Source organism: Marmota flaviventris, chromosome 2 (assembly GCF_047511675.1).
Source record: "Marmota flaviventris isolate mMarFla1 chromosome 2, mMarFla1.hap1, whole genome shotgun sequence".
Lineage (NCBI taxonomy): Eukaryota > Metazoa > Chordata > Mammalia > Rodentia > Sciuridae > Marmota > Marmota flaviventris.
This window is the reverse complement of record NC_092499.1, coordinates 79,077,783-79,102,839: the sequence shown is the minus strand read 5'-3', so window position 1 is coordinate 79,102,839 and position 25,057 is coordinate 79,077,783. Positions and strand designations below refer to the sequence as shown.

Below are 25,057 nucleotides of genomic sequence, written 5' to 3'. Positions count from 1 at the left end.
AGACCAGAAGACTTTAAAAAGGTGAACACCAGGGCTATTTTTCCATAGTAGATATAATTAATGTTCAACTTTATCCTTAAAAGAGCTGTTTTCCCCTTTCTAGGTCTAGAGTTTCCTTGTTCAGGTGGGCAGTAAGCAGAAAGACGGATAACTCGGCTTAGGACAAAGAATGTTAATCTTGTTTTTTGCACAGTTAGGGAAGGGTGAGAAAAGGAAAGAAAAAAAAGTCAATTTTAAAATAAGCTGCCGGTGGTGTAGCAGCAAGGTTTACATTTAAAACATAGAGTTGGTCCCTGTTACATGAAAGGGACCTCTGTTATAAAAAGTTTTGATTTGTGTCTTTTTTTTTTTTTTTTTTTTGGTATCAGGAATTGAGCCCAGAGTCACTTAACCACTCAGTCATAGCCACAACCCTCCCTACCTTTTATGTTTTATTTTGTAACAGGGTCTCACTAAGTCCTTAGGGCCTCACTAAGTTACTGAGGTTAATCTCAAACTTGCAATCCTCCTGTCTTAGCCTCTGGAGTTGCTAGGATTATAGGCATGTGCTCACACCTGGCTTGATTGGTATCACTACCGATTAGTGATGTTGAGCAGTTTTTCCTATGCCTACTGACCATTTGTAATATTTTATGTGGAAAAAATGTTTATTCAAGTTCTTTACCCATTTTTAACTGAGTTGCGTGGAATTATTTTTGTAGTTATAGGAGTTCTTTATATTCTGAATATTAATCCCATCTTATATATGATTTGCAAACATTTCCCCTTAGTTTGTAGGTTGCCTTTTTATTCTGTTGCTAGTATCTTTCGATTTACAACATTTCAAAATTTTTAAAAAGTCCAGTTTATCTTTTTTCTTTTGATGATATGTCCAAAAGTTCATTGCCAAACCAATATCATAAAGCTTTTCACCTGTATTTCTAAGAGTTTTTAAAAATTATTTTATTTTTTATTTATTCATGTATTTTATTTTTATATGGTGCTAACGATCTAACCCAGTGCCTCACACATGCTAGGCAAGTGCTCCACCACTGAGCTACAACCCCAGCCCTCTTCTAAGAGTTTTAGCTTTTACATTTAAGTCTTTGATCCATTTTGATTAATTTTTGTGTGTGGTGTAAGGGTCCAATTTCACTCTTTTGTATATGGATCTCCAGTTTTCCCAGCACCGTTTGTTGAAAAGATTGTCCTTCCCCTCATTGAATGATCTTGGCACTCCGTGGATCATTCAGTCTTATTTTACAATGAGAAAAGGAAACTAAGAATTAGTTCTCATATTTTAGATTTACATTTCACTTTTTGGTAGGTTTTCAAAACCTGTGTATCTGCCCTAATTTTTCTTTTGCTATTTGCTCAAGAGTCGATGGAAGTAGGTGACTTTTCTTATTTTAGAGGCGGCAAGACCTGATCCTACAAAGAATACTGCCAGCCTGACGGCATGTGGATGGTGCTTGGGTTTGGAAATGGTTTGAGTGTGTCCCCCAAGGATTCATGCAAATGGAGGTTTGGTCCTCATTGCTGTGATGTTGAAGTGCTGGGACCTTCAAGAGATGGAATGTAGTAGGAGGTTCCTAAGTCAGAAGGGGAGCTAGTTCTTATGGCACTCCAAGTTACTTCTTTTTCTCCTCCTCCTCCTCCTCCTCCTCCTCCTCCTCCTCCTCCTCCTCCTCCTTATAGTTTTTTTTAGTTGTTGATAGACCTTTATTTTATTTATTTATATATGGTACTAAGAATTGAACCCTGTGCCTCACACATGCTAGACAAGTGCTCTACCACTGAGCTACAACCCCAGCCCTCTGAGTTACTTATTGAGAGATGGTTGTTATAAATGAACAAGTATAGTCCTGTACCAGTCTCTTTGGCTCTCTCTGTGGCCATGTGTTCTCCCATCTCACAACATACCCCCACCATTGTGATACCATCCAACATGAGGTCACCAGAATTGAGCTGATGCTGGTACCAAGCCCTTGAACCTGCAGAATTATGAGCTATATAAACCTCTTTTCTTTATAAAATTACCAAGCCTCAGGTATTTCATTATAGTAATAGCCAACTGACTAATACACATGATTTGAGGAAACTCGGATCTCCCCAGATGTTCCTTGTTGCATACCCTACAGTCTTAACATTCCTCATATTCCTTTAGTTTAACAAAACTTTAGAATGCTAGGGATTTAGAATATATTTGTTACCTACATGCCAGTATGAATTCCTTTGCAGCATTACTTTCCTCCCAGGTGATTAGCTGAGAAGAAGATTTTAACTTTGACTTTTTTTTTTTTTTTTTTTTTGAAGTGGGATCTTCCTTTGTTGCCCAGGTTGGTTTCAAACTCATTGACTCAAATGATCCTCCTGCCTCAGTCTCCCTTTAACTTTAACTCTATTAGTGGTTGGGGAAAAATAAATACAGAGAAAGAAACTTGCTTTAGTGTCCAGGCCACATTCCAAGGAGGGAAGGCCTGGGTGTGGTGATATCTGGACAGCCTGAGGCACTGAGCACCTCAGATGGACCAAGACTCAGAGGAGAAGTAAGTAGGAGAGTCTAAAGATAAATTTTGCCTACTTTATAGCTGTGTCAGGCAGAGGCCCCGGAACTGAGTGAGGATGAATAATCCAGAGATGTGACCCTTTCAGGTCTATTTTTAGTCTACTCTGCTTTTAGGCACCACCCCTCCCCGCCCCCTCACTGGGGATTAATTCCAGAAGTGCTTCAATGCTGAGCCACATCCCTGATCTCTTTTATTTTTTATTTTGAGACAGGGTCTTGCTAAGTTGTTGACACATCCTCCTGCCTCAGCCTCCCAGGTTGCTTGGCATTACAGGTGTGTGTCACCATGCCCAGCATGACATTGCTTTTAGGTGTTGTATGTCTGGTGCATCTTTTAAGGGAAAAAAAAAATGCTGAAAAATCTCTAGCTAAAGGATCTTCTTTCTGTGACAGTTGCCTCTACCTCTATTTCATGCACATATACAATTCTTTCCGTCTCCTTATGTTTCTGATTTGAGTTGATTGTACTTATTTAAATAGCATATATTGGGCTGGGGCTGTAGCTCCATGCAGAGCACTTGCCTAGCATGTGTGATGCACTGTGTTTGGTCCCTAGCACCACAAAATAAATAAATAAAATAAAGACATGCTGTTCATCTTGTCTTCATTAATGACAAAAAAAATTAAAAATAGCATATATTCAATAGATTAATTCATTGATGTTGGGATATGTATGCTCTGGTGAATTCAGGATATTTTAATAATCCCATCTGTATCTTTCAAGAATTGAGATATCTTTTAAATTACTAAAGGATGATGTTTGTTTTGTTTTATCCTGAAAGCTTCTGTTTCTGACCATAGTCATATATACTAATTGTAGAAAAAAGTAGTTTTAATATTTGGTTGTCCCTAAAGCCCCTTTTGCTCATGAAGGGATAGATGTTCCTGGATCACACTCAAAACTTACTTGTCATTAATGGCTCACTAATCATCCACTTGACCAGGGGGATTTAATCATTGCTGGATGTTAGTCTCATAAGAAGCTTCGGCCACTGAAGCTATAAACCCTTCCTTTGTTCCCTTAGAAGGGTTTCCTCTTTTCTGATAGAGCTAAGCACGTCTCTCTTTGTGGTCTTTGCTCTGTTGCAAGACTAGACTTGTGACGCTAGAGTACACGATATCAGAAATCGCTCTTGCCCATGCTTTTCTCTTTAACAGATCACAGGACTGTTTTTAAGAAGCTAAGGAGAGAAGCTATCTCATGTTATCTTTGGCAAGCTGGGGTTTCCACTTTCCATTATCTTTCATTCAGCATCTATTTGGTGTTTTTTATGTTGTTCAACATTCAGAGCCTCAAGGTTTGATTAATTTCGGCTGCCTTCAGGTAGACTGTGTGGCCTTCCCATTAACATGATGCTTGAAAAAAATCAAATACTAAGCAAAAACATATTTTAACCTTAGTATTGGATGCCTTGCCAGATTAGCTCATGTTTCCTTTATTTACATTTTAGGGATCATTTTCCCTGCTTGGAATTATTATTGTTATTTGAGGTAATCTCTAACCAAAATAATCCAGTAGCCAAAAAGTTTTGGGGTAGGATAGAAAGCGCCTTCAATTTTGGAAAAGATATGTCTAATAACACTTTTTTTTTTTTTTTAAGATTCCATTAAACGAGATACCACACTTGAGGGTTGGCTAACTTGAATTGTTAAACAAATGATAAGGGCACTTTTCTCTTGAAGATTTTAGAATTTGTTCTTTGTCTTATACTTTTATTTCTTTCACCGTGGTACTGGAAATTGAACTCGGGGCCTAATGCATACTAGGCAAGTTCTCTACCACTGAGCTATATCCCAGCCATGTCTTCTTCATTTTTATTGTTTGACTATAATATGCTGTGGTGAAGTTCTTTACTGGTCTTATAAGCCTCCTGTTCATTGCTATCCATATCTTTTCCAAGATTGGGGAATCTTTCTGCTCTTATATTATTGACTAGGTTTACTGTACCTAACTTTGTTTTCCTTGTCTTCAGGTATTATTTTATTTTTCTGAATGAAAATTTTAAAAAATTAGATTCTTGAATATCTTAATCTAATTAAAAATCTCAGCATACTAGACATTCACTCCGTGGTTTGTTATCTCAATCATTGTTCACAGGACTGAGCAGTTGTAGGAATAAGCAAGTGCAGACACAAAGCCCATTTTCATCTCCACCATTGTGAAAGGGACTGTACATCATGGGACAGAACCCTGTTCTCTTCTGTGCCACTTAAACAGAGCCCAGGGAGAGTGACCTCCTGGGGTGTCCATGTTGGATGCCTTCAGGTATTCTTAAAATGCAGAGATTTGTTTGTTTAATGTTGTCCCATAGGGTTTTTTTGGTGGGGTTTTTTGGTACTGGAGATTGAACCCAGAGGGGCCTAACCACTGAGCCACATCCCCAGTTCTTTTTTATATTTTATTTAGGGACAGGGTCTCACTGAGATGCTTGGCCTTGCTAAATTTTTGAGGCTGGCTTTGAACTTGTGATCCTCCTGCCTCAGCCTCTTGGCCCTCTGGGATTACAGCTATGTACCACTATGCCCAGCCCATGGATCTTGAATACTCTCTTCTTCCTCCCTCTTCTCTTCCTTTCTTCCTTCTTCCTTCCCTTCTCCCCCTAACTCACTCACTCTCTCTCTCTCTCTCTCTCTCTCTCTCTCTCTCTCTCTTATATTTCAGATATCCTTTCTTCTACTTGGTCTAGTCTTGTGGCTTTTAACGATATTTTAAAATTTGACTATTGAGCTCTTCTTTTCCAAGATTGCTGTTTCTTTTTAGACTCTCTTTGCTGAACTTCTCTTTCAGATCCTGCATTGCCTTAATTTTATATAACTATTATCCGTATTCCCTTGGCTCTCACTGAGATTTTTATAATCATACTTTTAAATTCTTTATCAGGCATTTTGTTCATTATGGGTTTCTTTGGAATCTGTTAGAGAATTGTTAAGTTTTTCTGAAGGTATCATATTACCTTTTTTCCTCCAATATTTTACTCCCTGTTGAGATTGGCCAGATATCTCTTATCACTTTTATGGGGTGACCTTCTTAGTAAATAACTTTCTCCTGATATATGTGTTGGGTATTAGCCAGGCAACACAGTGTCATCTCCCTATAGCTTCTTGGCTATGATGAATGACTTTTGGCATAGTGTATGACATAGTGGAGTTGGACAAACCCACTGTTTCTGGCCCACGAAAAGGTGAGGACATAGCAGTTCAGGCAGGTGTGGTGTAGGGAATAGTGTGTGGGGTACTCACTGTGTGACTTTTCCTACAATGGGACTGGTGGCCCGTATCATGAGAAGGGTGTTTCATGGGCACTGTTGATGCTAGCTATGCTGTTAGCAAGGGCCTGTGGCAGTGGTGAGGGGCCTGAAGCACTTGGCTTTGGACCATACATGGGGAGTGGTGGTGGAGGGAACCACAGCCCCCCTGTGTGGCCCACACCCAGTCCTGACAGCAGTGCATTTTCAGACCACATGCAGGGGGGGTTTAGTGGGAGCCACCTAGATGGAGTGGCAGTAGAAACCCTGGTGGCATTACTACTGGGAATGAGACCAAGACTGGAGCCAGTCAAGGTTCCTTTTAGGACCTCTTTTGGCTGCATGTGCCCAGTGGTAGGGTTGCAACTCCCCTGATCCACACTCTTTTAGCTAAGTGTCTGCTGAGAGTGAGCGGAAGCTGGGCGCAAGTGGGGTAAAGTTGATCTGGCACCCTCTTGCTGAGCATGCCCTGGGGTCAGGGGATGGCTGGAGCCACAGAGCTGCGCAAGGCTCCCTCAGCATGCCCTGTGGATTAGACAGAGGAGAGAACTGTGGTTCCCTCCCTGCCCTGTCAGTGACAGGCACCCGAATCAGGTGCAGTGGTGGGAACCACATGGGCACCTGCCTTCAGTCCTGGAACTTGCACAAGTTCCCAAGCAGCTGGCCATACCCTTATTCTCAGAGGGAAAACACCCAGTTTCCTGGTTTTCAAGGGTAGCACCCTCTATTCCCTTCCATGCGGCAACCCTCATTCCCAACAATGTCGGGTACCCAGCGGGCTTAGGTCACAGTCATTCTGCTGAGCCAAGTTGGGTTCACAAGGCAGTTACCCCTTAAACTAGTGCAGTGGAGTGTTAGAGATGGGAATATGAGGGGCTTCTGACCCTTACAGAAGCCCAAACTCAGACAATAGCTCACTTCTTAAGATACCTCCTGGGCACAGCACCCTGGGTGTTCCCTGGGAGATAATGTCAGATCCTTTTCCAAAACAAAGCTACTCTGCAGATTTCATGACACTTAGATAAGTGGGCTGCCAACGCGTGAGGATTGTGAAACTTGGAGTAGCTAGGACTCCAGCATCTGCACTGAAGCAGTTTGCTGGGACTCTGTTACCCTTACGCCTATGGAGGGGAGATTCCCGTACCCAGCTGTAGAATCAAGGTTAACAGCAGGTGCATGGATTTTTCTTTCTCTTACTATGCTCTTGTTCAAAATCTCTGAATCTTACAAGGTTTCAGTTTCTCTCTTGCTGATTTCTAGTGTTCTCTCTTGTTCAGTCACCTGGAAATGTGACTATAAACTTGCTTCTTCAGTGCTTTGTGGAGGAGGAAATGGGTGTTGGGTGCCTCTAATCAACTATCTTGAATCTCAAAAAAATTATTTAAAAAAACCTTCTTAATTGGTTTTGGAAAATTGTTTAATTCGAAGGTGACTGTCTTTGATATTTGGAGAATAAGCACATTAGGGTCATGTAGAAGGTTTGGGTGAGAAGCAGTTAGGGGTTTGCAGTGGATTCAAGTTTAACTTGAGAATTTAACAACTTTGTCTCCATGAGACTGTCTTCTTCACACTCCTAACATAAAACCCATAAAAGGATCTCACAGGCAGTCCTGAACATTTTTTCTTGTTTGTTTTGTTTTCAAATTTGAACTTCTTTGTTTTTTCTTTTGAGAGCACCTGACTCTGGGTTGTTTTGATTGGTCTAATATTTAAATTGGCTGTGTTTCCTAACTTCAAAACAGCTAGTAGTAGGGGAGAAGGCTAAGATTTTTGGATCTAAAAATAGCAGGAAAAAATAAAAAAGAAAGGAAAAAAAATCCACAGCTGGCTAATTAAAAAAAAAAAAAAACAAAAACAAAAACCCAAGCACACAGCCATATCCAATCTCAGGTCTAGAATATAGTTCCCGCTGTATGTTTCAAAAGCACCTTTTATACCCTGCCACACACTGCCAAAGGTGAATCCTTTCTTCTGCTGCTGGATTCTTTCTTTCCTTCATTCAAGGAGTTTGTTCTGAGCCCTTCTTTATGTCAGACACTGGCCTTGTAAGGATGAGCATGCCCTCCTAGCTCCCAGGCTGACAGTCCCTAGTGAATTGTGTATACCTTGTAGGGACATTCTAGAGGGGCTCAGGGAGGGACTCTCCATGATGTCATGAGTACAGGTGTCTCTGGTCACTTTTTAATTGCTTTAAGAGTTCTGGTTATTGGTGTCTTTTTTTTTTTTTTAGAGAACCAGCGTAGAATTTTCCAGAAAGACCTGGCTTTGAAGACTTATTTAAGGCAATCATCTTTCCAGGTCCCTTCACAGAAGTTTCTCAGAGCACCACAACATGTCTTGTTTGGGAAGAGCAGAGTCAGGCACATCTGCTCAGGGCCTGAGGTCTCTGGCATGTCACAGAGAAGTTCCCACGCTGCCGCACTCTTGCTGGAGGTCTGTGATTTCTTCCCTTCCCCTTTGTCCTCCCCTGAGGATGGGCTCACGTGCTCATGACTGTTTCTGGGCCATCATTCTCCTCATTATACATGTGGGGAGCATCTTTTAAAATGGAAGCTGGCCTTCCCATGGGTCTTCTCCATGACTTCTTGTTTTGGGAAGCTCCAGTGGGCCGCGCTCCTTTAGCTTGTACTTGTGTAAAATCATTTCTGTTGGTTTCTCATCTTTGTTCCTCCACTGCTTTTTAGAAATGGAAGTATTTAAACTAATTTATGTGAAAGCTGATGCTTCTCACGTACATATTATTTTCTGTTTCTTCGGGAAGATTTTGAGTGGTTTGTCTCCCTCACGTTCAGTTTTTCCCACCTGTGCTTGGGAAATAGTTGGCTAAATTTAGCTTCATTTGAATAACTCTGAGCATGTACTATACTACTCCACATGATTTTTCTGAGTATTTTAACCAGTTTCTTTTCTTTTTAAAATCTCAGAGAGATCATCTCAAATATTTGAGGCTCTGCCCTTTCCTGTGTCTGGGTTTGAATTTTTGTCATTTGGCCGGGACCTTCCTCCCTACCCTCCTGCCTGCATGCCCTGGGCTTCTCTCTGCTTCCTCCCAAGTCCTGCTGGTGCCACCTTGATCAGGAAGTTTCCCTGTGTCTCTAGCCCTAGCATTCTCTCTGTCTTGTGACCACTTATCACCTCCATCGCCAACTCGATGTTAGTCATAAGCCATCATGTGACATGCATCAACCTTCTTGGGTACTGTCTTCCAAGAAGTCTTTTCATCTCTGGGCCTTACGTCACTTATGTGATATTCTCTTCCCTCTGAGTACTCAACAGAATTAGATTCATTAAAAAGATCATAGATGGGCTGGGGCTGTGTCTCAGCAGTAGAACGCTCAATCTCGCACGTGTGAGACCCTGGGTTTGATCCTCAACACCACATAAAAATAAATAGGTGAAATAAAGGTATTGTGTCCAACTACAACAAAAAAATAAATATTAAAAAAAAAGATCATAGGTCCCTTGCTTTCTACTTTCCTTTAGCTTTAGTTACCTACTTGGGGCTTTTCCTTTACAAGAAGAATTTCTTCCCTTTCTCAAAAGAAGAGTTCACCACACAGCTTTACATGCCTGACCAGTGTCTAGGCAGGCTGAGGAATGTATCCAAATGTCAATCTCTTGGGACAGGATGAACAGCCTGGCCTCTATGACTTGTGACCTTTTAAGCATAGCACCCAATTTACTAGGTACCAAACAATTAGTTATTATAAACCCCTTACCTCTTAAAATACAGTTGCCTAATAGATTGCAAAAGACTGTGTCCCAGGCTTTGATGGAATACATTTTTTTTTAGTTCAGTTTCTCAGAGTATAAAAAAAGAGAAGGGTTTATAATCAAATCTTTTTTTAAAAAAAATTATTTATTTGTTTTTTAGGTGTAGATGGACACAACACAATGCCTTTATTTTTATGTGGTGCTGAGGATCGAACCTGGGTCCCGCCCGTGCTAGACGAGCTACCACTGAGCCACAATCCCAGCCCCTATAATCAAATCTTATAGGTTTATAAGTAATTTTGTTTCCAATTCATTTAGCTGGGTATAGTGGTGCATGCCTGTAATCCCAGTGGCTTGGGAGCCTGAGGAGGATTTTTCCAAGTTCAAAGCCAGTCTCAGCAATTTAGTGAGTCAGGCATTAAGCAATTTAGAGAGATCCTGTCTCAAAATAAAAAAATGAAAAGGGCTAGGGATGGATGTGGCTCAGTGGTTAAGTGCTGCTGGGTTCAATCCCTGGTATAAGGAAAATAAAACAAAACAACAAACATAATTTGGCCTCAGGCAGTTCTTGGGACTAGGGGGAACAACTGTCGAATTCATGTTGTTTGCCTAAACAAAAACCAACCAAACAAAAAGCTCTAGAATTTTTACATTCCACAGATTTGTTTTAACCAGTGAAGATTAAAGAGAACATCTGTCCAGTTCCCTCTTTAAAGATCTTCATAGGAAGAATTTGGGGCATGTGGAAGAGGTCAGGTTCACAGTGTTGGCCTGTGGCTACAGTAGCAAAGTCTGGACAGAACATTGCAAGTAGCTTGGTTCTGGTTCTACCTTTCCTATCCTGTTGGCTTCAAGTTTGTAAAGCACTTTCAAATCATGAAAATTGTAAGGTATTTTCTTAAGAATTGACATCATTTTCAGAATCCCCATTTCAAAAAGTTAGGATTTATAGAAGGCTGGATCTCAAGTACAGGGACCCCTAAAATAACCAATCCAGGCTGCAGGAAAAGGCATTAAGTAAATTCTTTGGCTTTTCAGCTATAGCTTGGGCACTTTCATAAGATTTTTGTTGATGTTTTCACAATTGTTTATAAGTAACAGGGCTGTGATTTGTATGCTGAGCAGAGCTTTGACCTTAGAGTTTGTTTTCTAATAGAGCTAATGGATCTATTCTTGTCCAGTCCCTCTTCTGACATTGAGAGGATAATGGTGCGGCCTATCAATATGAAACAAAACAAAGTCAACTGGACCACAAGGAGACCGAACCCCTGACCCTGGGCTCATTAGCTCGATTCTTAAACCAGGCCAGCAAGCCAGCCAACCAGTTCATGATTTACTGGGCAGCAGGGACCAGACTCATGTGCTAATCTCCTCCAGGCCCAGGAAAGCACATTTAATGAGCAAAAGGGCTGCTGTCAAGCACAAGCCTTGCTTCTATTAGTTACAGTGATTTTTACTGTCTCTGTTTCACAGTGGAGTTCAGAATCACCAACAGTTCATCTTTTTTTTTTAACATTTAAAAAATATTTTTTAGTTTTAGTTGGACACAACACCTTTATTTTATTTTAAATATTATCTTAGTTATCAATGGACCTTTATTTTATTTATTTATATATGGTGCTGAGAATCAAACCCAGTGCCTCACACGTGCTAGGCAAGTGCTCTACCACTGAGTCCCAATCCCAGCCCCCAATAGTTCATGTTTTAATAGTTTTACTCTACAATAAAAATATTTACTACTTTAATTTTTTTAATGTTTAGAAATCCAGCATATTATAAAACTTTAATCATACTATTTGTCTGCTGCAGCTAGTTTTGGGTTTAGCATTCATTATGTTGAGATTTAGCCATATTGTTTTGTGTAGTGGAATTTATTCATTGCTACTTGATTCCTTTTTTCTTTTTCTTTTTTTTGGACACAACACCTTTATTTCACTTGTTTATTTTTGTATGTGGTGCTGAGGATTGAACCCAGGATCTCGCATGTGCGAGGCGAGTGCTCTACCACTGAGCCATAACCCCAGCCCCAATTCCTTTTTTTCTTTTTCAGCAGCACCGGGCTTTCTGCATGCTAAGCAACTACTCCACCATTGAGCTACATCACCAGTTCTTATAATTTTATTTTAGGACAGGCTCTTGCTAAATTGCTGAGGCCAACCTCAAACTTCAGATCCTTCTGTCTCAGCTTCCCAAGTAGCTGGATTTACAGACATGTGCCACTGCACCTGGTTTACTTTGATTCCATTTTTGGACCCAAGTATAATTCATCATTCTACTGTTACAGACATTTGTTTCCAGGTTCTTCATCTTGTAAGTAGTGTGCTCTGCATACTCTTGTGCTTATGTCCTGCTACACACAGGTAGGAACTTCTCCAGGGTATGTACATGTCTAATTGTGAAATTGTAAACTTCATCTGTGATTTTACTCAATGATATCAAAATGTTCTAGCTATACTCCCACCAACAATAAGTATTCCAATGACTCCACCAGACTAAATATTTACTAATATGGTGGTGTGAAACTATATTTTAATTATATTTAAAATTTGTAGGGCTGGGAATGTAGCTTAGTGGTAGAGTTTGTGTTTAACAGCCACGAGGCCCTGGGTTCAATCCCTGGCAGCACAGAAAAAAAATTTCCTAATTTCCAGAATATTAGTAAAGTTGAACAGTATTTTATAAATTTACAGACCATTTCAAGTTTTCTCTTTGTGAAAATACCTAGTGTTTTATCCATTCTTATTTGATCTCTGTGTATGTGTTTAAAGTCTGGGTATTAATCCTCTGTCAGTTAGCTTCTCCCAATTTTGATTTGCCTTTCAACTTTAAAATACATACCATTATATTTTTCACTGTAATGTAACTGGTTTGTGCTTGTTGTATCTTAACACACAAAATCTTTGCCCAATGTTACGTAAGTAACTCTGTAAGCTCTGTCATGCTTTAAAAGTTTTGTAGTTTTGCTGTTCACAGTGAAGTCTTTAATCCATTTGGAATTGAACTGCTACATACCTATATGAATAGGCAATGGTCCGGATCCTTTTATTTCATACATATAACACACAGCGCCATTCATTCGGAAACCCTTCTGTTGTGTGCCGGCCTATAACACTGGCTTGTCTAGTTTGCATTGTCTCTGGAGTCTCTTAGACTCTGGTTAATGTTTATCTCTCTAGCACGATTCCTGGCCCTGTGCTCTCCTATTTTCTGAATGTTCTAAGAGCTAACTGAATTTGTAGTGAGGTGGAAAGATAGAAACAAGGTTGTTTAGATATTTTGATTAGTAAACCTGAGAGTTAACGCATCCTTTGAATTTCACTTGGTCATAAAGTTCACAAAATTTAGAGATGAGAATTTTATGCTTGTGTTTTCTTTACTGTGCAGTATCTACAAGCTATATTAATACAGACATGATTTTAAATCTGTTTGGTTGTGCTGTTTTTAATCAAAAATTTAATTAACATTGAACCTGGACCACTTCCCTGAACAGTAAATGGATAATGCCTGGCTGGTGAAGCCACACGAGACTATAATTAGATCTCATGAAATAATGGTCTCAAATTATTTTAAGTGCTTGTAATTTTTAGCTGTCTGCAGGACCATGCACAGCTATCAAAGGGGAAATGCAACTGGGAATGTGTGTGCTGGAAACCATTTACTAAGGGAACAGGGAATTTTAATGTACACATTCAGCCTGGGAAACTTTGTCTTGTTTATTAAATAAAGCAGAGAAAACAAGAGTGGAATCAGCACAGTGGGAAATAAGGTCACCAGATAAGGCTTTTGGGCTGCACTGTTTCCTGTTCTGGGTAGCCCTGCAATCCACTGTGAACTGCATTCCCCTCACCCAGATTGTAATTTCCCATTTCCTGTTACTTGTCTCTACCTCCTCCCCCAAGTCTAGATCTATCAAGCCAAGGCAGTTCAAACAGATAAAGACACAGTTAATTTGTTGAAGAGCACAGAGCTCTCCAGTAAACAGCTTCTTCCTGTGTATGACTAGGTAGAGAGGACTGAGACACATCAACAGCATAAAAATGAGATCAATTTGTCCTTGTACCCTACTAGACTATACTTATACAACAGGTCAACTCGTCATTGATTTTCTTCTGCAAGTATATAGCGACAGAGAAGGGATACCTACAGTAGCCACAAGTGTTTTGGAGGTGATGACCCTTTTTCCATCAGTGGTTACAATTATAGAATAAAACAGCCTAAATGGTAGCTGCTCAGGGGGAGGCATTCAGTTTCAGTGATGATCTTGTTTCAGGATGTATTTCAGAAAGCTCCTTTCTCTTACTTTTTCTAAATTATCAAAGTGGTGAAGGCATTACCATGACTTAAGTGGTCAGTAAAAACAGCTCCAACCCTTGTCAGGCTTAATGAGAGGGGCAGAAATTGTTATGAAACACATAGGATAAAGATGTATTCCAGAGGATAAGAAGAAGCTGAATAAAAAATACCCTCACATTTTACTGAGAAGTTATTATATTCAAGGTAGTTACAGTACTGAGGACTTTTGCTTTCTGACCCTATGTGCTATTTTTCCAGATAAATTAAGGATAAGGAACCCAGGCTGGTAATCCCACTACATCACAAATTGCTAATAAAGAACATAGGAAAGAACAAATACAGTCTGAAAAAAGTAGTCTACCCAATTTTGTTTTGTGAACTAGGTAAGAATGCAGAGTCAAGAAATCCAACTGAGTTCTCTTTTACAGTAAATGTTCACATCTCCAGTTCCCTGACTTTTGAAGTTCAAGGTTGTACCGAGTTGAGATTACTGATTAACTACATCAGGGGCTTTCAGGTCTCTAACCTGCTGATTTAAGAGAAACAGGGTTGGAAGGGAGCTTGGTTGGCATCCTGTCCCCAGTACCTTCATGTCCACGTGAACTTGACTCACAAAGAGCAGAAACCTCCAGCCAGGTCTCTGGAGGCCTCAGCAGTGTCCCCCTCCCGACCCCAACCCTCTCCGTTTCTTGTTATTTCTGTAGAGAGGCCACTGCCCACAGGATTCCTCAGGACAAATCTTCAGGAGAAATTAATGGCTATTCATTAATTATGGCTGGCAGCTGGAAAAGAGAATTTTTGGCCCTAAGCAAACTTGAAAGTCAGGAAGAATCTTGAGCTCTAAAGTTCTAAAAATGCTAGACAGACATTTGGATAGGTGAAGACTTGAATGTCCAGGAAGCGCAGCCAGCAGGCACAGCACAAAGAACTGACTTGGATGATACTGACAGCAATGACAAAAGAAGGATGCAAGGCTGCATAAAGGAAAAATCAACAGGTATTAGCCTCATTAGAAACAAGGGGTAATGGAGAAAGTCCAGGATTGAAATTTCAGGGAGTAAATTATTCACAACTTTTTTTTTTTAAAAGACCAAGAATTATTTTGCTGTTCAAAGCAAATTCTGCTTGAGTAAACTTCTGTTTGTAACTACATTTCTAACAATTTAGATATTCTACATTAATTTTTCAGTATTAGGAAAAATGGGGGGTTTTCAATGTAAGTGCAAGACTTTACCTTAGAGATAAAGCATCTATATCTGGTGACACTTTGGAATACTAGTCAGTTTTCTCACAACATAAGATGTAGGCAAAGCTTTTCCAAAGGCAAAGGTTCACCTCTATAAAGTTAATGTTTGTAAACATCAAAAGAAAAGTACTACAAAAAGAAATATTAAATAAAAGGTTTTGCTTTTATTTAAAATAAGATGCATTTATACAGTCTTTAAACCATGGATTATTGGACAATACTGGTAATCCACCCCTCCCTGGCACCCTTTTGGGCTATGTGACCTAGGAATTTTCTGACTAGCACCAATGCAGATTGTAACAGCGCAACAGACTAGAACGTTGCCTAGTCCAGGCATAAGAGTTAAGGACATTGTGGCAAATCATGACCATAAATGAAGTCATTCTTAATTTAGCAGATATTAAAACTGCATATTAATTATCTTTTAAAAGCATTTAACTAATGCAAGGATGCTACATCTAAGCCATTTCTAGTTGTGAAGTTTTTTAAAAAAACTGTACAATTTTATAAAATTTGTGTTTGTACATTAGTTACACAAAATTTATACTTCATAGACCTTTACTTCATATTGTAATGCAAAAGTTGCATATTTTAGGCAGACAGTGAATATGCTGGTGCATACTATAAGAGTAATACAATATGGTGTAAAAATAAAAACACAAGACAATATACATACATGCTTATTCAAGGACAAAAACAAAGCGTAACAGACTAACAGCATTTTCCTTCAAGGTCAAATAATGACATTATTAAATATCAGGCACTTTTTGTATGCCTGATTTTATATTTGGGGAGGGGGATTAAAATGGCTACCGGAAGGTTATTTTAAAACATTAAATCAAATTAAAATACATTAAAATACATGCATTAAACATGATAAATAGACTTCATATAGGTTAAGCCCTGCATAACTTTAGAGTAGATGGCTTATTTCTTACAATTTGGCTTGCTTAAATCACTGATGGTTTATTTCTGATTTGCCCACTATTTCAGTTTCAATTCGTAAGGAATGTGTGCCATATTCAATAGTCCATTTATTGTATCATTTTAGCAGATTACTAGTCGTGCTTGTTAGTGCACATATTAACCAGTCTGGTAAGGCAAAAAAGTTTTTCATGATAAATTTCAAGCTTACTTTATCAAGCAGCATATAACAAACAACAGCTTTTAAAGTTAAATATTGTTATGGCCATGGAGTTTCATTATATAGTATTTCTATTCACACCCAACCACTAGTAAGTTTGTAGAACATCTCTTCATCTAAACTCTCATTCTGGTCTTTTGCACGTGTTGAGAGAAATATGTAGCCACCAATAAATTCATGAACCACTTTGCAATCTACTTCAGTACAAATGAAGGACAATCGGACTTCATCTGCAAACTCTACGGTGACCTAAAACAAAGACAGAGAACTATCAGTTCCAGGAAAACTCCATGTGGCTGGGTCCTGTGAAGCTACTGTGCTTATGTTTAAGGCCTGCCCTAATCATAAAACATGTCAATCCTCAAATAATTACTCTTCTAAAACACTAAAGTAATAATGCCTTTAAGCTGAAAGAATAAGGAAAGTTTGCTACCCTCCCCCACCCCCATCCTTTTAGTTTTCAAGTTCTGAAGAGGAAGACTGAACACAAGGGTTTTAGGTCATTAAGTTCCCAAGTGGTCTCTGGTGATTCAATTCTGTCTCTCTTGAAGTCCTGGGAGAAAAATCTACTTCCTGTGTTTTATTTAATATTTGCTTCAATATTAACCTTTAGGTATCTTGTTTAAATATTTCAGAAATGAGTTTTATTAAGTGACAGGAACTGTACAACATATCCAATATGACTTTTTAGTAATGATTCTGTTTATTTTATTTTTTGGTACCAGGGATTGAATTCAGGGCCAATCCAACCACTGAGCCACAACCCCAGCCCTATTTTATATGTTATTTAGACACAGGGTTTAGCACTTCGCCATTGCTGAGGGTGCCTTTGAATTCCCAATCCTCTGCTTCAGCCTTCCAAGCCATTGTGCCTGGCCTGTTTATTTTAAATAATAAGGTTAGTGGCAACATGATATATAGTGGTACATGTGCCAGGCTTTAGACCCCCAAACTGTATTAGTTTGAATACTGAATCTGTTATTTACTGTTTGTGGTCATGAACAATGGTGGCCTTTTGGCCTCTAAATTTGAGTGGCCTCATTTTAAAGTACAGACATCCCATCTACCTTAGAAGGCTGTGATGAGGTTTAGAGATAGGATATAGATATAAACATCTATTATGCCTGGCACAAAGGAGGCATTCAATATATAGTGATGCTATTCTAAGTGGAAGGGACTTATTCACTATAGAAAGACAACCCTAAAAAAGATCAAGCAATATTCTAAGCAAATTGTTATGCCTTTAGAATTTTAGTTATGAAATAGGCAAGTTTAAGTGAGATATGAGTAACCAACCATGGTCTGTACTTTAAGAAATAATGATAAAAATATTCAGTACTTATGAGGCCTCTTTAACTTACTAGATTTTATCATAAAGACTACATATTTAGGTAGCACTGCTGCTAGTTTACCTTTTTAAAAAAAATTTTTTTTAGTTGCAGATGGACACAATACCTTTATTTTATTTATTTATTTTTTTGTGGTGCTGAGGATCAAACCCAGTGCCTCACATGTACTAGGAAAGCGCTCTACCACTGAGTTACAACTGCAGCCCCACTAGTTTACCATTTTGATCTCCCAGTTAACATTCCACTGCTTCATGTTGCTGAAGCGCCATGTTTTAATGGCATCTCCTGTGCCGGCATCCATCCTAATTAATCTGTTGTATGCAATTCCAATAAGTTCTTCTTTCTTGCCCCCTTGGAACCTGCAGCATTGAAAAAACCAAACATTTAAAAATGTGCATATGTGGGAAACATATAGGTCTGTTTTTCTTCCAGACAAGTTCTCTCTAACCCTAAATAAAAGTGCTATTCTTGTATGAATAAAAATAGAAATATAATCATTCTGAGTTTGTAATGAAAAAATTAAAAATACAGCAAATACATCTGAACAGTCTTTAAATTTTACTGTAGAACAGGTTAATGTGACTAAGTAGCTATGTGTTAGATGTTTAGCTTCTAATTACAGGAAGCAGAGGAAGTGAAAATGCAGATTAAGGTTTATAGAGGTACTTAGTAGGACCACTGACCTTGCAATGAAGTGTGTGATGCCAAATTCAGGTAATGACTGCCAAGCTTGAATGAATCTCATCTTAGCTTCAATCAGACTCATCTGGGCTACGTTCTGATGGGCCTCCAAAATTCTTGCTGTTATCTAAATATGATTAAATATCATCTTTACCATTGGACATTTTTCTTTCATGGCAGAATTATGATTGAAAGACTGAATTATGTATCCCACCACAAAATCATATATTGTAAGAGTTGAAAATAGAAAATATCTGAAGTTACATTTGGGAATTTTAATAAAGTAATATATTAAATATTTCTAAACTAAAAGATATTCTTAATTTTAGTTTTCATGTATCATAAGGGAAAAAAATACTATTAGTACATAATTGCCAAACTTGAGACGCACATTCTATTATTAAACAGTATACTCATATATGTGTGTGTATATATATATATATATACATATGTATACATACATATGTATATATATATATATATACACATACAGAGTTAATAAATTTATTTCTTCCTCTTTTTTAATTTTTTTTTGTAAATATGAAGAACTTACCAAATCTCTTACATAGCCTGGCTGTAGATGGCAATGCGAAGAAAGAAAAAGGAAGCGGAAAGAAAAAAAAGAGGCAATCAGAAAAAATGGCAATGAAGCAAAGAAAAAGTTGCGGTAACCTGCAAACCAAAATTCCAGCCAAAAACCATGCGAAAAATTACTTTAGGTGGAAACCAAGCAAAGTAAATGCAAGAATGAAAATAAACACAAGGAAGCAGCAATTACTTTCCATTCAGAATACTGAGAAACACTCCCCATTTCAGAATGTTAAATGTTATGAAAATTAAGGGTAGAAATTTGTAGGAAGAAAATAAAAAGTACAAATACCTCTTTTCTTGCCTCAAATACCAGCTCTTACTGGTTAGGGTAAAGCTAATTATTTTAGTAGTAAAATAAAAATTAATACTCAAAAAACTTTTAGTCCTCTCATAATTAGTCAAATATGATACATGCACTGCTTTTCAGAAGTTGAAGACATGAAATAGTGCAGTGCCCATACTGTCTATTTACACAAGAAAAGCAAACTCCTTAATTACCATTTGTTTTTTGCATCCTTTTTCCTGGAAGTAAAAATAAAGAGATGCCATATACTACACTAGGAATTGTGGCCATAATATTAGCCCATTTCAATTTGGACTAACAGAGAAAAACACACAGGACAATTCTTTCCTTTAAAATTAAAAAAAAAAAAAAAATCCAATTTGAGTCTCATCATTTAAAAAATACCCAGAGCAAGTTGAGTTAACTTTATATATGTATAATTTGGGGACACTGAAAGTAGCTCAGTTTTAATATAACAAAGGTTAAATTGACCAGCCCAATAGGCAAATCATGTTTATGCCACGGTAGCATGAATGACTGCAGCTGTGGACTCCAGAACACCACTAGATTCAGTTTAACGATTAAGCATTATGCCTGATGAGCAGCACAGTGCCTGAGAAACAGTAGCAGCTAGACTTCTATCAGATTTCCTATGTGCCAGAGTAGTCAAGCATGGAGCCTTCTGGAAACACCTGTAAGTCTAGTTAGAGAAAGGATTTAAGATTGCATTTGATTTGATGTCAGCATGGAAAACCAGAGATCAGGAAAGATCCTTAACCATGGATACACTGCCCTCCTGTCAGTTAAAAGAGAGCAAAACATTTCTTGTCCTCAAGAGAACATATGACCAGTTCAGAGCTCAGGGGTGAAAACTATTATTTCCTGTTATCTGACACTGAAATGATAACATTGCTAAAATTTGAAATCATTCAGAGCCTTTGAAGGCAAATGAATTCACTAATTTTAGAAACAAGTTTCCTTACCAATAATTCTTAAATGAAAAAACTAAGAATAAAACATGAAATTACTACTTCCTTCATTTTCCCTTTTTAACTTAATAATCTACATTCCATAGAGTTCCCCAGGGTAGCATAGTTCCTCCATTCCTCACTACTCCCACAGCCTATGACTATGAGATAAACAATTTCCATGTAGCTTAAACAACCCCTAAAACTTAAACACAAATACTTTGTGATTAAAACTCCTGAACATTTATAGCTAAATGCCAGACCCATATAATAAACATTAAATTTAAAGTTAAGAAATTAAGTGTCTGAGTATTTAATAGGGACTTTTCATTATGTTTTAAAATATTCCTCAACAAAGATAAAAGTAAAACTAAATAAAAGTGCAATATTTATTCTAAAGATTTTCTCTGCTCCCCCACCCAAACTGAAGCTTTTTCCTTTTATGGCCTGGTGTCTGGTGCGGAGAATAGCAGGGGCTATCCCAAGTGAAATTCCCCTGTGAAGGGCTTGTCGTGTTGCAGTGACGAACCATTTTCCCAAATAGCAAACCGTTTATGGTATTAATTTCCAGGAAAGAAGTTAACAGATAAAAAGCAGTAAATTTTAATTACAATTTAGAAAACTTTGTAACCTTGTGCAAAATCTCAGGTTCTAACTGTTAAAATTAAGTCAATGTTGGTGTGTAGACTATTTCTACCCTTATAAAGTTGATTTCAAGGCTGAAAAAATCTATTAACAGCAAGAATACGTTTTAAAGATTGTACTGTGAAATGCAGTCTGCTTTGTAATAATTATATAAATTAATAAAACTAAATGGATTAAGGAACATAAAGCATAGATGGTTTTTAATTCCCTAAAAGAACATCCTGTTAATAATTTCCTCAGGCTGTTTAGAATAAATATGAAATCAACTATTCTACCTTGTTGTCTGTCCTGTTAAAATGTGTTTTTAATGATAAATTAAAATGACCAAAGTCTACATTTTTTCCTACTTTATATCATTACTATTATTATTTTCTTTTGGTACCAGGAATTGAACCCAGGGATGCTTAACCAATAATCCACATCCCCAGCCCATTTTTAAATTTTGAGATAGGGTGTCACTAAATTGCTTAGGGCCTAAGTTGCTGAGGCCGATTCTGAACTTGCAATCCTCCTGCCTCAGCCTCTCAAACTGCTGGAATTACAGGCATGCGCCTATTTGTATATTTTATATTCTAACTAGCTGATATGAATTTTTTTATACTTTTTAGCTATAGTTGGCACAATATTTTTTTGTGGTGTTGATTTTGACTGAACCTACGGCCTTGCACGTGCTAGGCGAGTGCTCTACCGTTGAGCCACAACCCCAAGACTAATGACTCTTATTTGATAGAAGAAACAAAATTTAAATGATATGTACAAAATAATAAAACACCAGAAAGCAACAGATTTAAATATAATGAGATACCTGTTTGTTCTTATATTTTTTTAGATACCGTGGGGACACCAAACATTCAGGATTTATATCAGTTGTGATCTGCTCTGGTATTAATTGAGGATCTGGGTTTAAATGCTGCATCTTCAGAAAGGAAAGAATATTCTGAACTTCTAAGTTGTAAGAACTGTCTGCCATGGTCTTGCCTTTGGAGGCTAATCTGCAGGCTGCCATCCAGTGTGCATACTGTTTTTCCTATTGGAAAAAAAAAATACATTGAAGTATGAAATCACATGGTGATGTAGATATCACATGGTGGGTCTTCTGAGGATAAAATGTAAGGATGATTGCTCAACTCACTTAGAATTTACAGAATATAAGGTTTACTTTCAACTGGGAAACTCACATTGTCACAACGAAGCCAGATTTCATTCATGCCCTCTGCGACTGGAATCAGAAGTTTAATGTTAAATTTTTGGCCGGAAATGTTTACATCTGGGGTAACTTCACATCCTGTAATTAAAAAATTTAATTATAAAAGTGCTTAAATTTACTTTTAAGAAATCTCAAACCAATATGATAGTTTCATTTTGTGGGTTTTTAACATACTGAATTTTTGTCACCCTTTAGGAATTGATCTGCATATACCTATATATGTGGGAAGTTGATATGAAAATAACTTTGGTATTAAGAATGACACTTTATAGTCTCCAGAAATACATGAATTTATGGGTTATTTAAGAATCTAAGTAATCAACACCTTCAAGCATGAGTGGGGGGGCTTTTTGCAAGAGAATGATGTAATGTGAAGGCTCTCTATGGTCTACTCAAATTGTCTGTGCTTAGTTCATGCCACCCACGATGCCCTAAGATTCCTTGCTCGCCATACTGGAGCAATTGCTCTTTTCACAGAGTACAAGGAATTAAACACCAGTATATTCAGAAAGAAGAAATGTTAAAAATGTCTTTTCTTGGCCTCCACACAAATATTTAAAGTGTTAAATAAAAGAAATAAGAGCACCTCCGTGTCTTATGCATCAAGTCAAATTACTTAGGAATCATTTTTGTAAAAGGAGCCTTTTACAAAATATTCCTCAACAAATACTGATACTTTTATTTAGAGAAGCACATTACTTTATATATGATAAAATATGTACATGCAAAATGTATCCAAAAGAGGCTGGACCCCTGGGAAAAACTGGTCTTCCAAGGGAGATGCAACCTTTGTTAAGAATCAAGCAGCTGGAAACTTCCTAGGAGGCTGCTTATAGCTATTAACTCTAGAAAAATGCCTCCCTCCTTGCTACGTTCTGTATCGCCAACTCTAACTCTCAGCTTGGAATTCAAGTCTGACTGGCGTCTAAATCTCATTGGGAATGAGTTTCAAAACTATTTTTCTAGCCTTTGTTGTAAGGGAATAGAAAGTAAGAGGAGTGAGGAATAGAGACGAGCCAGTCAATTGCAGATTCCACCAGGTATGAAGTGGGTAGGATGTGCTGTGTGAGCTTATGGGAGAGTAGCATTCAGGGGACACAGCTTCTCAGAGGAAGTGGCATCTGACCTGGAAGTGAGCCATGAGACTCTTTAGTGAATAATATCACTCTTTAGTGAACAATATCATCAACAATTTGCAAAATGAGTCGAAGACTGCAGAGAAATCAGTGAGCAGCAGCAGGATGCCTTCCACCTGTACAAGAACCAAACCAACTTAGAGAATAAACAGTGCGTCAACCAAATGAAAGAGGTGAAGCAACAGAGTGAAGAACATATGCCACCAAAATGGGAAATGAAGCTATGGCCCCATAGATCTGAATTTAAAAAGATTAAAGCCAACAGCTGAGTCCTCATCTAGGCTTATCCTAGGCTATAGGAAGCAAGCTTGCTGCAGTTGCCACAAGGGAAAGGAAATCTGTCCCTTAAATACCAACTCCTAGTTCTGAAAAGACTTTGGATTTAACAAGACAAAAGGAAACTCAAGTTGACAACAGGAAGGCATCTCAGAGAGCTATCCTGTGCTCCCTTCAGGAAGTCAGGCTGCGCAGAGTAAGAGAGACAAAACCAGGCAGGGAAGTGGCAAACCTAGAGGCGAAGGACCCTGTGTGGGACCAGCTTTATCAGTGAAGGAGGGGAAAAGGAGCAGGATGCCAATGAGGAAGAGAGAAACCAGGAAAGCCTAGGAACAGATGACTGCTTCAAAAGTTAAAAATGAGATGAAAAGACAAAGAGGCAGTCCCCGCAGAATGAGGAAAACCTAACTGTCCTTAATGCTTAAAGATCAAGAGAGAGACACCATAAATTTACTTGACAAGTGAAAAAAGCAGAATCATATAATTCAAGCCAGGTTTTCCGAAAGAGATAACAAACAAAATATTCATGTGGAATTGAACACTCACAACAAGAAAAATGTAAATATAAATAAAAAGCATATCTAAACATTTAAAAAGTACCCAAAGCAGTAAATAAATTTTAATCCTCCACTCTACCCCAATGCCAGTGAAGTCTATTCAATATCAGACCAACAGAAATTCCATAGGTCATTCAAAGCTTTCCTTACCTCGAAGGTTCATCTGATGAGCAGGTGTGCCACTGGATTCTTCTTTGCTCTTATAGCAAGAAATAGATGTATCTTTGAAAGTGCACCAATATTGCTTATAACCTTTTAAAGTCAGCTTTTTTGGCCTAGTATCAAGTAGAATTAAGAGAAAAATCCACTTTGAAGTAACTTTGTCAATATTCTTTTAGTAGCAAATCTCACAATGTTAAAAAGTCTTAAGGCAAATTTATCACATGCTAAAATTAGTTCCCTTTGGCCAGTGTCTTAAATTCAGTAGTGCTGGTATTGGATGTGCCCTCCCTTCTCAATTTACTCAGGAAGATCCCACAAACAGGGAACAAGTAGAGGGCCATGTTCCAGGATTTCTCATCACTAGCAGCTCACTGGAAAGGCGAGGAAAAGAAAGGTAAAGTAAATGTCCATAACTTGAAGCTTTCTAGGCCCCATAACAACCTGTGGGGGCATGGGTGTTTGCAGGGTTGCCTCTGGAGCCTCTATGAAGAAGCAAGTTTACTTGGCATGACTGGAAGTGAAAGAGGTTGTTGGTCATGGTGGTGTACGCTTGTAGTCCCAGCGGCTCAGGAGGCTGAGGATCCTGAGTTCAAAGCCAGCCTCAGCAAAAACGAGGCACTAAGCAACTCAGTGAGACCCATCTCTAAATAAAATGCAAAATAGGGCTGGGGATATGGCTCAGTGGTCAAGTGCCCCTGAGTTCAATCCCTGGTACCAAAAAAAAAAAAAAAAGAGGGCTTAATTCTCTTGGATACATATCAATGCTGACATTAAGTTGCCATGCCAGTGTCAAACACAGGAGATGCCAGATCAGTCACGAAGGTGCAGGTAGGGGAGAAGAGTGGCATTTGAAATCTTGCTCTTATCTCAAAAATGTTACATATGTTCATCTGTTGTATGTTCAGCTATGGTTTATTCTACAATAATTTTATAATATACAGTAGAAAAAAGTATATTCGGCATCACCTCCTCCTTTTATTTATTTATTTTTGGTACTGAGGGTCTAACCCAT

The 25,057-nt window shown here is 38.2% G+C and overlaps 1 protein-coding gene and 1 non-coding gene across 2 annotated transcripts in view; both read right to left on the bottom strand.

Moving 5' to 3' along the window:
- Nucleotides 1-4,603: 4,603 nt before the first annotated feature.
- On the bottom strand, nt 4,604-4,804 carry LOC114088316 (small nucleolar RNA SNORA73 family). Its single transcript, XR_003581973.1, has one exon. It is a non-coding gene; the product is annotated as a small nucleolar RNA SNORA73 family (small nucleolar RNA).
- A 10,386-nt stretch (nt 4,805-15,190) lies between these two features.
- Nucleotides 15,191-25,057, bottom strand: part of Fermt2 (FERM domain containing kindlin 2) — an 82,139-nt gene continuing 72,272 nt past the window's right edge. The window contains exons 10-15 of the mRNA XM_027929581.2: nt 24,034-24,158; nt 21,886-21,992; nt 21,513-21,734; nt 18,223-18,347; nt 17,757-17,898; nt 15,191-16,439 (exon numbers count right to left, since the gene is read on the bottom strand). Of these exons, the coding sequence (XP_027785382.1) occupies nt 16,266-16,439; nt 17,757-17,898; nt 18,223-18,347; nt 21,513-21,734; nt 21,886-21,992; nt 24,034-24,158 (895 nt within the window). The 3' untranslated portion in view covers nt 15,191-16,265. The remainder of the gene's footprint in view (nt 16,440-17,756; nt 17,899-18,222; nt 18,348-21,512; nt 21,735-21,885; nt 21,993-24,033; nt 24,159-25,057) is intronic.